The sequence below is a fragment of the Zymoseptoria tritici genome, chromosome 9 (genome assembly GCF_000219625.1).
Source record: "Zymoseptoria tritici IPO323 chromosome 9, whole genome shotgun sequence".
In the NCBI taxonomy this organism is placed as follows: domain Eukaryota; kingdom Fungi; phylum Ascomycota; class Dothideomycetes; order Mycosphaerellales; family Mycosphaerellaceae; genus Zymoseptoria; species Zymoseptoria tritici.
Window position 1 is genome coordinate 1,561,812 of NC_018210.1, and position 13,734 is coordinate 1,575,545.

Consider the following 13,734-nt stretch of genomic DNA (forward strand, 5'->3'; position numbering starts at 1 on the left):
CTCGGTTCCGTTCAATGTCGTCAAATAATGGCTGGTTCAATATCCACAAATCAATGCCCACGCGGAGAAAGAAGTTTATCGAAATGCCTCATCCGTGTTTTGTGCTTCCACACTATTTCTTTGTTTCCCCACGCTCTCGCTTGGTCTGTCTTTGTGCGACGCGGAGGTGGGCAATGGACAACTCGACATCGGTCGGCAGTGATGCTGTTTTGAAAGCCCACCTCATCGAAGTTCTGTCGATGGGTACGAATTCCATCGACGGACGTTCGAATTGTGTGGGTATGTTCTCATTCTGAGTGTCCATTTGCATTACGACCTCCAGTCCGCGACTCTCGCTTCTCATTCTTGTGGATTTCTTGCTCGATTACGGCTCGCACGCGCAAGCAGCCAGCGATATGGTGCTTACAAGATGCAGAGAAGCGAGCCATGTAGGTGAGCATCTATCATGATTCACTCTATTCTCAACATTCGGCTTGTGAGTGAGACAGACTTGCATGTCTCATTCACATGATTCTGAATTTTCACATGCTTTGTTCAGCGACAACGTGGCCAAGAACGGCCTGTTCACATGTGAAGAGAACAAAGCAAGTCCTCACTATGCTTCCGAGACTACCACTTTCTACCGCATACCGGAATCCACGACGAACACAACCATAACCGCCACTGTTCTAATCAACATGGCCCACGTGTCGTTCGCACCCGGCGGATCAACTCCAAGCGACAATGGCCACGCATACGACGATGCTACTCACTCACCGCGCGGTCCTCTACGAGTGACGAACGATTCCAACCACAAACACAAGCCACACGATTTGAACCTCCAACACACAAGCCCAACCAACACCGAGGAGTCACTTGAAGACTCGCGTCAGACCTCCCTCGGCTTGGATCCCGCCAATGCCAACCTACTCCTCGATGTCATGATCAAAGTCCGCTTAATACCCGTCGCTCTCGGTCTCAAGCACTCAAGGAACTTCGAAGACATCAGTCGTGCTCTGACAGAAGCCTACGCCGTCCACAAATACGCCGAAGCATGCGGCGCAAGCACAGCGATCGTAGCGAGATGTTGCTACTACATCGCCGTCGGCGAGTACGGCGTCAATGGAAAGGACAGGTATCGAAGCCGGACTTACCTGTGGTTCGAGCAGGCTCTGGATGCGGCTGGAGTCTACGATGAGAGCATCTGGGCACAGCAGTGGATCGACTACTACGACGACTTGATGCTCAATCCGGGGAGAAGCGAGGCGGCGAGGAGGAAGATGTCTAGCTTCGGCGCCGCTCACGACCGAGTCCGCGCCGCAAAGGCTCAGCCACAGACCTCAGACAAAAGCGATATCCGCCATACCGAACTCCTCACCGAGCCCGAACCTGGCGTTCTCATCCTCACTCCCGTGAGCAAACGCTTCTCGCTGGACGTCAGAGACGACTACACCTCCCCTACCTCTCCCAGCGCCCCCTCGTCTCGACGCTTCTCCGCGGAAATGTCCACCATCTCCGGCGACTACAACACCGAATCCCCTCCATCCACATCTGATCGTGCCGGAGGTGAGCGGATCCCCGACTTTTCCAGCGAGGAGGGAAGCGGGTACAGTTCCTCTCCGTGCCCAAGTCTCACGACCGGCACGACCGTGCAATCCATCACCAACTTCAGCCCGGACTTCAATCTACAGCAACCAACCTCGCCTTCCGGTCGTAAAGACGCTGCGTCTCTGGCGGAAGAGCTTGACCGCGCACAATCGCCCAAGACGCCGTCGAAACCGGAGCGGCCGGGGTCTTCGGGCACAATGGCTGCAGCGGTCGCGGAGGCGGAGGCGAGAGAAAAGGAGGAAGGGAAAGAGTTGCTTGGGAAGAGGAGTCAAGGAAGGAAGTCGATTGAGTTTGTGAAGAGGAGTGTGAGTGCTTTTTTGTTTTCATCGAAAGAGTCGAAGTTGACGGAGGGGTTGTTGGAGGATGGCGAGAGTCCGGATTTTGGACCGAAGAGTGGAGGAAGTGTGAAGGTTGAAGGTGAGGAGGGGTTGGGAGAGACGTGGTAGTGTATAGTTTGGTCATTGTGTAAAGTATAGGTTCCTTTGGTTGTCAATAACAGGGAGCGATGGCACTCGTTCTATTGCATCGGTCTTCGTTGAGATGGTGCCTTCGACTATACTCTTGAATTTGATGTCTGTCAATCCGTTAACCATGACCACCACTCTGCTCATGCTCCAAAGCCTGTGATATGAAAGTCGTGTTGTTAGAGAAAGTGATGATCTCGTCGGGCCGTTCACCCACATCCCGGTCTGATCGAGGGGCATTGGATTTGGGAGAGCTCAATTAAAAGTTGAAGCTCACCGCCCCTCCTTCTTCACACGAACACAACATACATTTCTCCACCACACCCACTCTTCAACATCACCATGGTCGCAGGATCTTGCCTCATTACCGGCGGCACGGGCTACATTGGCTCCTTCACCGCCCTCGCCCTCCTCGAAGCCGACTACAAAGTCGTCATCGTCGACAACCTCTACAACTCCTCCGCCGAAGTCCTCAACCGCATCGAGCTCATCTGCGGCAAACGCCCCGAATACGTCCAATGCGACATCACCGACGAGAAAAAGCTGGACGAGGTCTTCGCCGCACACCCGGACATTGACAATGTCATCCACTTCGCAGCGTTGAAAGCCGTGGGCGAGTCCGGCGAGATCCCCCTCGACTACTACCACACCAACGTGTACGGCACGCTATGCCTCCTCCGTTCGATGAAGAAGCACAATGTCACCAACATCGTCTTCTCCTCCTCTGCCACCGTCTACGGCGACGCAACTCGCTTCCCCGACATGATTCCCATCCCTGAACACTGCCCTCTGGGCCCGACGAACCCCTACGGCAGCACCAAGTTCACGGTCGAAATGATGATCACAGATTTCGTCAACGCAGAACGCTCCAACGCGAAAAAAGCAGGCACAGACGGGGAGAAGTTCAACGCTGCACTCCTCCGATACTTCAACCCAGCGGGCAGCCACCCCAGCGGCGTGATGGGCGAAGACCCTCAGGGCGTACCATACAACCTTCTCCCTCTCCTCGCACAAGTCGCCGTCGGCAAGCGCGAGAAACTCCTCGTATTCGGAGACGGTGAGTCTCAACTCCCTTATCCCTGCATACGAAAACCTTAACCCACTGACACATCGCCCATGATTCAGACTACGACTCCAAAGACGGCACCGCCATCCGCGACTACATCCACATTCTCGACCTCGCCCGCGGGCACCTCGTGGCTCTCAACCACCTCCGCTCCCACCACCCCGGCGTCCGAGCCTGGAATCTTGGAACCGGCAAAGGCAGTACCGTCTTTGAGATGATCAACGCCTTCTCCAGCGCTGTGGGCCGCAAGTTGCCGTACGAAGTTGTAGGCCGGAGAGCGGGAGATGTGTTGAACCTGACGGCGAATGCGACGAGGGCGAATGAGGAGTTGGGATGGAAGACGGAGTTGACACTGGAGGATGCGTGTAAAGACTTGTGGCGGTGGACGGAAAATAACCCGCAGGGGTATAGACAGGAGCCGCCGAAGGAGTTTGTGGAGGCGCTGAAGAGGAAGTAGAAAGAGAGTGGGAGAGAAGGTGGGACAAGTGGACGGTGGAGAATTGGATCATAGAGGATACCTGCATAGGAGGGGGTTTCGCAAGAATGATTTGCATAGAGCGCTGGTTCGCAGCGTGCATATATTGTTAAAAGAGCGTAGATAAAGTTGGTGCGCATCAAATCACAAAATCATCGCGAGAGCAATAGTCCTCCGACCTGTTGAAGATCTGCCGGGGCCTCGTTGAGTAGGCTCAAAAGTGCAATCTCCCTTCCCTTTCTTTCCACTTCTCCTCACTCCTCCTCCTCGCAGCTCGCCGATCTCCAGGCTCGGGAATATACTGAAGCCAGCTTCGTGGCTTGAGTGAAGACTCGATCTCGAGTCTACGGCAATCTGCCGTTCAAAAGCAATTCCTGCTTTTCACCCATGTCAGCTAGACAGGGTGAAAGGTGCATTTCGCACCTCGATCAAAGACAGATCATCTTCGGTGGAAGATAAAAGTCTCAGTACGAGACTTTTAGCACATTTCGTGCTCGATAAATGACCACCTTACGTGGTCATACCGCTCCTTTCCGCCTCCTCTTCAGCCACTGCCAGTTGGCTCAGAGTCCCCGCTCACCATCGGCTCCCTCCCCTCCTTCAACGGCAAATAAATCCTCGTCCACAATTCACTCGCCTCCCCGATCGTATACCCCAACTCCACCATCTGCATGCCCGCCTCCTCGTCCCCACCTTCCATATGTTCCAGTTGAGAAATCACATGATCCAACCCCAACGCTTTGCCAATCGCTTGCGTCCCCGTCGCATCGAGGTTGACATGCACGATGTGGATATGGAAATGATAATACGTGGGCTGGTAATGCACATAGAATTTCAACATATCGACTTCCACATCGGGGTACATTCCCGCCACCGTCGTAGCAAGGGTAGAGCGGAGATGTCGCAGCCAAGGGACGGAAGACTTCTTCAGGTCTCGCACGGACCAGATATCGCGACGGGAGACGAGAGCGAGGAGGTGCAGTGACGACTCCGTTTGGCGATCCCAGTTCAAATCCGGGAGGAGGAGGAAGTCGTCTTGAGGATCCGACTCGGCGGAGCGGAAGAGGACGTTTTCTTGTTCTTTGCGGCCTTCGAGGATGTTGAAGACCCAGTTTAAACGCCCTTCTTCCCGGCATAGACGCATGTACGGACGTACATACTTGGAGTAGATTTCGGGGGTTTCGACGACGTAGCGGACTTGTTGGAAGGAGTGTTTCTGGATGTGCTTTTCTGTGCACGGGTAGATGAGGTTGAGTTTGAGGTCGGGAGGGGTGGGGTTGTCGAGGGTCTTGGTGGGGGTGCTGGAGGCGAGGTACCAGCGGTAGATGTCGTTGTCGCCGAGGTTTTGGATGTGGGAGAGGAGTTTGGGGAGAGAGGTGAGGTGTCGTGGGTCCGTGGAGAAGGCGCCGCGTTCGGCGATGAGGAGGGCTGGCTGGGAGCTGATTGTTCCGAGGAGGATGATGCGGCGGCCTTGAGAGGTGGTGTTGAGGAGGCGGGTGAATTTGAAGTCGGTGAGGAGGGAGTTGGTTGCAGTTTGGGAGGTGGATGCCGTCTTGGAGTTGTCCTCCGTTTGAGAGCTGGCTGCCTCCTGGGGTACTTCTGCCATGTTGACTTGCGGGACCAGTCCTGGCAGTGATTTGGAGTGAGAATGGCAAGGTGAGGTTCAGTCGCAATAGCAAGGTGGGCCTGCAATTCTCCGAGAAAGCACGGAAGAGTGGTTCTCCCGCTCGGCCCGTCCCGTCACCAATGACCCGATTGAGCTTTAGCGCGACGCTGGCACAACAACACGAAAGCGGCTTTGAACTTCACAACTCTCCGTCTCTCTCTGGAATGCGGCACGACGGGATGCAAACGGAACAATCGACCATGAACAATTCACCCTTCAACTCTGCGCGCATCTCTTCTTGCTCGATCACATTTGCGCAGAGAATGTCTCTCCCATTCACTCGCGCATAACATCGCCAGGAACGCACTTCACTCTCACCCACGCCAACCGTGTCGTCCACTTCACTTCCTCCACCAGGAAAAACATCTGCGCATTGTGAAGCGAAAGACTCGACAATCACAAGGAAACCCACGGCCCGGACCGTGCTCAAGCTCCAGCTCGAATTACTTCATCCCACCGACTCGACAAATTCTTCTCTTCTTCTTCCATCACCACCATCACCACCACCACCGCACATTGTCCGCCGCTCCTGGCCTCCACCACTCCGACTGTGCCGTCTTGGTTCGATACCACCACCCATACAACACTTGCGCCGCCGAGAGGTCACCGCCCTGTTCACCTTCACATCTCAATCACAACCCTGTTCCGACTTCATCGACATCACTCGCAAGCGCAGCGCCAAGCCAAGTCACTCGACAGCTTCATCCTCTCGCTTCGCCACCACACCCACCACGCCGCCTCTCTCATACCAGAACCATCACCATCATGGCCACTCCTCGAGTCACACGTTCGCGCGCCTCCGCCACGCCGCAGCCGCAAGCCCTCGAAGCTGCGCAGCACCGCCCAAACTTCTCGTACGGTACCCGCGGTCCAGCTGCTCCCAATGCCCAGGTCGCAAATGATGAGGCAAATTTTGATAATGTCTTCCAAAGCAGTCGAGCCACTCCGCAACCAGAGCCAGTGGCCAAGCCAGGCAAAGGCAAGGCCAAGCAGCAAGACAGCATGGAGCCAGAGAGCGCCGTCGGACCACGGCCACCCACTCGTTTCCAGAATCCCGGCCTCTACGAGGACGGTGAACCGGGACCGCCACCCCGCCCGCCAGTCCCAGCTTTCGACGCCGCTCCTCTCCGCACTGCTCCCCGTGTTCAAACCCCTGCCGCCGCCCCTCTCCGCACCGCTCCCCGTGTTCAAACTCCTGCCGCCGCTCCCATTGCCACAGCTCCTGTCCAGCCAGCCGGAAACGTTCAGCCCTGGTCGTTCACCGTCTTTCTTCACGCCGTTCCACGCTGGGTGAAGGAGGCCACCATGTTCAAGAACTGCATGGCCTTTCTCTTTCTCGCCACCTTCCTCCTTGGCGTTCTCACGGCCGGCTTGCTCACAGCGAGCTTTCTCCCGGTGGGACCGCTTGGTCCGGCGAGGGACTCTCTCCTCGGCGGCTTCAAGCGCACCCTCGGCCTCCCATACTTCGACCTCCCTCCGAACAGCACAGTCGTTGATACGCGCCTGTGGGGCAATTCACCCGCCTTGCAGGAGCAGATCAACGCGCAGACCTACTGGAATCGCGAGTTTCGCAATAACATCCTGGCGCAAATCGAAATCACCGGCGGTTTGAGGAGGGATCTCTCTCTGGCGAACGAGACACTGAGCCAACTGAGCCAGATACTGCCGTCCATGATGGCTGTCGTTGAGAGAGACGGAAAGCTCGAAATTCCGGAAATCTTCTGGGATGCTCTGCTCGACAAGGTCGGTTCGGACGCTGCCGCTCCACTTTGGGAGAACTTTCTGAGGCTCAACGAAGACTGGCTCGCCAAGCAACAAAATGCCACACTTCAGGGGAAGTTGGACACCTTCCAGGTCGATCGCAAGCTCATCGATCGGGAAGAGTTCACCGCAACTCTGGAGCGCAATCAGGCATACATCGACAGCCACCTCGACGAACACCTCGACGCTTTCCGCACCAAACTCCTGCACGATGCCCAGAGAGAGGTCCAGAGACAAGCCACCACAATCCTCGAAAGCTCACCTGCCTACAAGATCTCCCGAGCCCAGCTCTCGACACTCGCCCTCACCAACCTACTCATGAACATTAACGATGCTCAGAGAGACATCAATTGGTTGACGCGAGCTACAGACGCACTGATTGATCCTCGATACACCTCCAAGACCCAGGATAGCCGAATCGCCAGTGCCAAGACCTGGTACCAGCGATTGTTCATCAAGCTCGTACCTGCTGCTGTCCCTGCCTACCCACCGGCCATGGCACTGCTGGGCTGGGATGAAGCCGGACAGTGCTGGTGCACTCCCACCAGTAAAGGCGAGACAGAAGCCGGTCAGCTGGGCGTCCTTCTCGGCCACACGATCTCACCTCAAAAGTTCTACATCGAACATGTTCCAGCCAGGGCCACCCGCAACATCCATTCAGCGCCACAAGAGTTTGAACTCTGGGCGCAGATGAACTCGTCCGCTGAAGTCAAGCGTGTGCACGATATCATGGTCGACGACGATTACTACTACCAGTACCCACCCGAGAAGGCCTTCAAGAATGGAGGACCTTGCGGCAAACCTCCCCGAGGCGAAGACACCTGGATTTGCATCCTCCGCCAGAAGTACGACATTCACAACCACAACCACTTCATGAACTGGGAAGTACCATTCTCACCGGCGCTCAACATGACCACCAACCGTATCGTGGTGCGAGCGAAAACCAACTGGGGCGCTCCCCACACTTGCTTCTACCGCGTTCGCCTCACTGGCGTCGAAGTCCGCGATGAGCCTGATCCGGAGAGACCCATTCCGAGAATGGAGCCGAAGGAAATTGACAATTCTTACATGATGAAGACCATGGCTGTTGACCGCCGCTTCATCTGATTATTGAGGAGAGTGATGGAAAGACCTGACTCGGAGTCAATTGTGCATGCATAGCGAGGTGTTTTTGACGGACTTGATTTGCATAGCGAAGGGAAATACCCATGGGATTGATGGCGTTTTTGGGAAGTGCTGCTGCAGAAAACAGCAAAAAGAGGTTGAATACGTGCTGCGATGAGTGCAGGATAGGTCACTGTAGCAGTCAGTCGATGAAAGGGAATCAGAACCTCAATGCAACTTTCGAACATTACTTTCATGCATTTCCTGCATTGTCATACATGTCGTTGACGACTACTGATTGAGCACAGTAGCTGCTCGTGAGAGGAAGCGTATCCCTCCGACACTCACGCCAACCCTTGAACAATCGCAGCCACGAGTTCCTTCGCCGGTGCTCGAACAAACATCCTATCGCTACGCTGATCGATCGTTTGCTTACACTGAACGACCTGTCAAACGCCTACCTCCATGATCATGCGAGGTCCGAAGAACCTATTCACGACATCCATAACGGCAATGCGTCTCGACTCTGTTCCCAGATATATACACAACGCTCCAACCTCAACAAGAGCTCTCCTTCAACACAACAGCTTCAACAGCTTCAACACCTTCACACCCAGACCACCAACCCACCAACCAAGCCAACAAACCCCCAGCCAAACCCACACAACCAAGCAACCCCAACCCATCCCAAAATGGCCCTCCCAGAACGAGACCTCACAACCTCCCCCTCCACAACCTACGATCCCGCCCGCGACATCCCGCAACCCCACCCCTTTCCTCCACCTCCCCCTCCACCCAATCCCACAACAACACCTTCTCCCCACCTCCCCTCCCTCGCCCCCGACTCCCTCGGCCGACCCTGGTGGAAATCCATAATCAGCTACCAAATCTGGCCCATGTCCTTCCAAGACTCCAACGGCGACGGCATCGGCGACATCCGGGGCATCATCTCCCGCCTCGACTACCTCCAAAACCTCGGGATTGACTGCATCTGGTTGAGTCCCACCTATCAGTCGCCAATGGAAGACTGGGGCTACGACATTTCCGATTACGGCGCCATCCACGATCAATTCGGCACGCTCGCCGATATGGAGGATTTGATAAGAGAGGTGCATGAGAGGGGGATGTATATCCTTCTTGATCTGGTGATTACGCATACGAGTGATCGACATGCCTGGTTTCGGGAGAGTTGTTCGTCGAGGACGAATGGGAAGGCGGATTGGTATACTTGGGCGGATCAACGGCCGAACCATGAGATTGATGGGCAGGTTGTGGAGGAGCCGACGAATTGGCGCGCGGCGTTTGGAGGGAGTGCGTGGACGTGGGTTCCTGCGAGGGAGCAGTATTATATTCATTTGTTTTTGGAGAGTCAGCCGGATTTGAATTGGGAGTGTGAGGGGATGAGGGAGGCGGTTTATGAGAGTGCGGTGAAGTTTTGGTTGGAGAGGGGGGTTGATGGGTGTGAGTTTGTCCGAGGTTTTGGGGATTGGAGGTGGATTTTGCTGACTGTGAGACAGTTCGACTCGATACCGCGAACCGGTTTTGCAAGGACATGTCGCTTCCGGATGCGGAGGTCAAGGTCGAGGGAAAGTGGCAGCCTGGATCGAAGTAAGTTTGAAGGATGCCGCTCGAGACGTTACTCTTTGCTTCGGCGAGGTCTTCAATGCGACTTGAAACCTCCTCCTTTGAGCTGCAGCTGACGCTCTCCCTCTGTTCTCAGGTATTACATCAACGGCCCGAAGATGCACGAATGGCTCAAGGAGCTCCGTACCAAGATCGCCGCAGACACCAACGACCGAGACATCATGCTCGTCGGCGAGCTACCCCTGACTCCGTATGAGGAGCTTCTCCGCTATGTTCGACCAGCGGAGAAGGAGTTGAGCATGGTCTTCGACTTTGATGTCGTCAAGCTCGGTAACAACGACAACCCTGACGAATTCGCGAAGCACGAGGTCAGCAACTTCAGCGACAAGGATGAGAGTTATACACTTCCCAAGTTCAAGACCGCTGTCCAAAAGGTGCAGAACCTGATGACCGATACTGACGCCTGGGGTACGGTGTTCATGGAGAACCACGACCAACCTCGCTCCATCGCTCGATACGCAACTCCCGAGCCGAAACACTGGCGCGCAGCCGGCAAACTCCTCTGCCTACTCCAGACGACTCTCTCCGGCACGCAATTCATCTTCCAAGGCCAAGAAGCCGGTATGCTCAACATGCCCACCAACTGGAAGGAGTCCGAGTTCCGCGATCCCGACGCAATTATCTACATCCGAGACTACTGCGACATGCACCACAAGACCGACCACCGCGCGAATCAGAAAGCAATGGAAGGTGTGTTCAAAGTCGGCCGCGACAACTCCCGTACTCCCGTCCAATGGGACGATGGCCCGAACGGCGGTTTCACGGGCTCCAATCCCAGCTGGATGTCCGTGAACCCGAATTACCACTGGCTGAACATCAAAGCTCAGCAAGATGAGCCGGACAGTATCTGGACCTTTTGGAAGCAGCGCATCGCTATGCGGAAAGAGCATAAAGAGCTGTTCATGTTCGGCACGTTTGCAGTGTACGATTATGAGAACCGCCAGACGTTCACGTATACCAAGATGGCGGCGGATGGTCAGACGGCGCTGGTCATGTTGAATTTCTCGGATGAGGAAGTTCCGTTGAGTACGGTGCAGAGGCATTTGCTTGGGCATGAGTATCGACTGTTGGCGAGTAATGGTGGGCAACTGAAGGAGGGGTTGAGGCCGTGGGAGGGGAGAGTGTATATCATCCGGGAAGGGTTGAAGGCGGAGATGGATGCGACGAGTGTGGTGAGTGAGCTGCAGGATCGTGAGGGCAGTCATGGTCGTGGGGATGGGCGGGAGTTCTGCGATCCTGCTTGGTCTGGTCTTGATATGTGATTGCGGTTGTTCTTTCTGCGGTTCTTCATCTTGAGTTGTTTCCGTCCTGCGACCGTTGATCCTGTGGTCATTGGTTATGCAATGCGCGTTCTGCGTTCTTCCTGCGATCGGTCCTGCACTTCCATCAGTCCCTACAGCTTCAATGAGATGTGCTATTGCTTGAGTGTGCTGTGGTCTCGTGATGGCATGTGGCTACCCCACGGATGTATGACGCAGTGTTCGTTAGCATCTTCTCTTGCTGTCGCGTTCTCATGAACTTTGTCGCATGTGAAAGTGAGGAAGAGTGCAAGACAGTGCTCAAGTGAAGTCGAAATTCCACTTTAACCGCCACGCGTGTCTCACGCGTCGCAGTTGCCATGGATATCAACGCTTGGACCAAACCTTAAATTCATCTCAGAACAATGACGACAATCTTCCAGAAAGTACCTAGATCACTACAAACACCATCGACATCGACGACAGACATTCTCTGTAGCAATATCGGCATACTATACTCCATCCACAATCCTAACAACCATGCCTCCCAAACGCCGCTCCAACACACCGCGCACGACACAGCGTCAACAGGGAACACTCTCCTTCCACGGCAAGAGTAAAGTCACAAAACCGACCTCTCCTCGCGGCGCAAAGTCAAAGAAAGATCCCGAGCAGTACGAGCAACTACTGGAGAAAGATATCAAGCCCGAGGTCGAAGAACCCACCACCGCAGAGAAAGCAATCACAGAACAAGTCAAAGCTGAAGTCGCAACACTCGAAGATCCTCTCGATACCACAATCAGCAAGACCGAAGATGTCCTAGGCGGAAGAGCCACACAGAGCGAAGTCGGAGCTACAGGTGGAAAGGGATCAGGCTGGGTCGGTGACGAGGAGTCTGAAGCGAGGAAGGTTTCTGCGACGCAGATCAACAAATACTGGCGAGCAAAGGAGGCGGAGCGAAAGGCGCCGCGGGTACATCAGCAGGACTTGAGCACGCATGAGAAGATTCTGAGGGAGTGGGATATGAGTGGGAACTATGGGGTGAGTTGGTTTAAGGACTTGTCAGTCATTGAGTTGTTGCTAATAGTATTTTCGCAGCCCTGCATCGGAATAGCACGCCTGAAGCGCTGGAAGAGAGCCAACATGCTTGGTCTGAACCCCCCGATCGAAGTCCTCGCTGTTCTGCTGAAGGAGCTTGATGGTGGGGAAGTCAAGTCGCAGAGAGCGCATGTGGATGAGTTGATGAGCTCTCGCTTTATCGAAACATGAGCTTGTACGATGTTCGGCGACAATCTGATGGGAATGCAGGAAGGCATGCAACACGGCGTTCAATGGAAATGGCATTTGTGGGTTCATGCTGGGAGTCGTTTCGTTTATCGCGGGTAACACACAGAACCGTGCTGCGGAGGCTTTATTGAGAGTGACTACGACATCCTGCTCGCTATGTAGATTCTCAAGAAGATTCTCCCTCAATGTCTCGTGCAGCAATCCGTTGTCAGCCCCCGTCGCAGTCACTATCCTTAGCCAAGTGTCGGTGCATTCCAGACCGTCACTTATGGCGCTAGTATTGCTGAGCCTGCATAGAATACATACACGGCCATTACTGGAGATCGCTTTTGATCAGAGTCTATTCAGTGCAATGGCAAACTCCGCAACGCCTGCAATGTTATCGAAGTCTCTTGAAGTCTCCTGGACCCGGCAAGCCGCGGTGGATCTGAATGTACAAGGAATCCTGTCTGAGAATCATGTCCGACCGAATTCTTCCGTCATCCTCACTCGAAGTCGTTCGCATTGCCACTAAGCAAAAGCCCGATGATCAGGCCAAAGAGTCCAAGCACGGACGAGAAAATCTCAATGACGAGAACCTTCACGAACCTAACAGGAGTTAGCACGGCATATGATCATCTGAACATCACCAGAAACTCACAAGCTCGGGTCCGCCGCATCCGCCAATGCAGCACTGGAACCGTTGATGCCCACACTAACACCGCAAATCAGATTGCATCCTCCGACCAACAGCCCCGACCAGAACAGCGCATATCCCGTGAAGTAGTTGCCCGCCGAGTGTACCGCTTCTGATCCCACACCAGTCAACTTGGCCGAGAAGACAATGCTCATGATGACGCCGTAGATGGCGACAACCTCGCAGAAGATGATGGAGATCAAGTTCTTCGTTCGAATTCGAGGTGCTTTCACACCACCTCCGAGGATCGATGTGCCGGTGATGAAAATTCCCCTGGTCTCGTCTCAGTATCCGATTCATTGTGTCCGTCCTGCCTCTGCCATCTCGCTCCTGACGCCCTGTTTCTGTACTGACCATGCTGCTCCCACGACCGAAAGTCCAATGCAAAGTCCAATTCCAGTCGTTGCCCATGCGTAGGGGGATATTGATTCGAGGAACGCGCCGACGTTGAAGGCTTCTCCTTCGCCCTGGAAGAGCATGTCTGTGAGGCGTCCATCGTTAGCTTCCCTGATCTGCCTCCATTCGCCATCTTGAATCCGTACATAGACCGATGATGGTCGCGGCTGAAGTGGCGCCATAGCCGCCGTATGTTAAGCCTCCCATGATTGTGTCGATGTGCTGGAGGGTGAAGTGAGGTCTGTCGTGATGTTCTCACATGCGATGCGGGAGATGCTCATGACATCGAAGCTCTCTCGCCGTCCGCTGATGCTTGGCGGTTGAGTCAGCAGCTTCGCGGACATCGGTCTGGGCTACCACGACGCTTCAC

The 13,734-nt window shown here is 54.8% G+C and overlaps 7 protein-coding genes across 7 annotated transcripts; 5 read left to right on the forward strand and 2 right to left on the reverse strand.

Moving 5' to 3' along the window:
* Nucleotides 1-173: 173 nt before the first annotated feature.
* MYCGRDRAFT_95865 (uncharacterized protein) lies at nt 174-2,033 on the forward strand (the record flags this gene model as incomplete). The annotated part of the gene is made up of 3 exons (XM_003849430.1): nt 174-243; nt 323-428; nt 539-2,033. 3 exons carry the CDS (start codon nt 174-176, stop codon nt 2,031-2,033), a joined length of 1,671 nt encoding a protein of 556 aa, XP_003849478.1.
* Nucleotides 2,034-2,381: 348 nt separating this feature from the next.
* GALE (UDP-glucose 4-epimerase) lies at nt 2,382-3,574 on the forward strand (the record flags this gene model as incomplete). The annotated part of the gene is made up of 2 exons (XM_003849431.1): nt 2,382-3,108; nt 3,177-3,574. The coding sequence occupies 2 exons, from the start codon at nt 2,394-2,396 to the stop codon at nt 3,572-3,574; spliced, it is 1,113 nt and encodes a 370-aa protein (XP_003849479.1).
* A 562-nt stretch (nt 3,575-4,136) lies between these two features.
* MYCGRDRAFT_75774 (uncharacterized protein) lies at nt 4,137-5,232 on the reverse strand (the record flags this gene model as incomplete). The annotated part of the gene is made up of 1 exon (XM_003849589.1): nt 4,137-5,232. The coding sequence occupies one exon, from the start codon at nt 5,196-5,198 to the stop codon at nt 4,137-4,139; it is 1,062 nt and encodes a 353-aa protein (XP_003849637.1).
* A 791-nt stretch (nt 5,233-6,023) lies between these two features.
* MYCGRDRAFT_95868 (uncharacterized protein) lies at nt 6,024-8,126 on the forward strand (the record flags this gene model as incomplete). The annotated part of the gene is made up of 1 exon (XM_003849432.1): nt 6,024-8,126. The coding sequence occupies one exon, from the start codon at nt 6,024-6,026 to the stop codon at nt 8,124-8,126; it is 2,103 nt and encodes a 700-aa protein (XP_003849480.1).
* A 689-nt stretch (nt 8,127-8,815) lies between these two features.
* Nucleotides 8,816-11,029, forward strand: MgAGL1 (uncharacterized protein; the record flags this gene model as incomplete). The annotated part of the gene is made up of 3 exons (XM_003849433.1): nt 8,816-9,584; nt 9,641-9,731; nt 9,844-11,029. 3 exons carry the CDS (start codon nt 8,816-8,818, stop codon nt 11,027-11,029), a joined length of 2,046 nt encoding a protein of 681 aa, XP_003849481.1.
* Nucleotides 11,030-11,545: 516 nt separating this feature from the next.
* Nucleotides 11,546-12,274, forward strand: MYCGRDRAFT_47547 (uncharacterized protein; the record flags this gene model as incomplete). The annotated part of the gene is made up of 3 exons (XM_003849434.1): nt 11,546-11,821; nt 11,897-12,046; nt 12,104-12,274. The coding sequence occupies 3 exons, from the start codon at nt 11,546-11,548 to the stop codon at nt 12,272-12,274; spliced, it is 597 nt and encodes a 198-aa protein (XP_003849482.1).
* A 503-nt stretch (nt 12,275-12,777) lies between these two features.
* MYCGRDRAFT_101277 (uncharacterized protein) lies at nt 12,778-13,571 on the reverse strand (the record flags this gene model as incomplete). Its single annotated transcript, XM_003849588.1, has 4 exons — nt 12,778-12,880; nt 12,933-13,241; nt 13,323-13,449; nt 13,511-13,571. 4 exons carry the CDS (start codon nt 13,569-13,571, stop codon nt 12,778-12,780), a joined length of 600 nt encoding a protein of 199 aa, XP_003849636.1.
* Nucleotides 13,572-13,734: the final 163 nt, after the last annotated feature.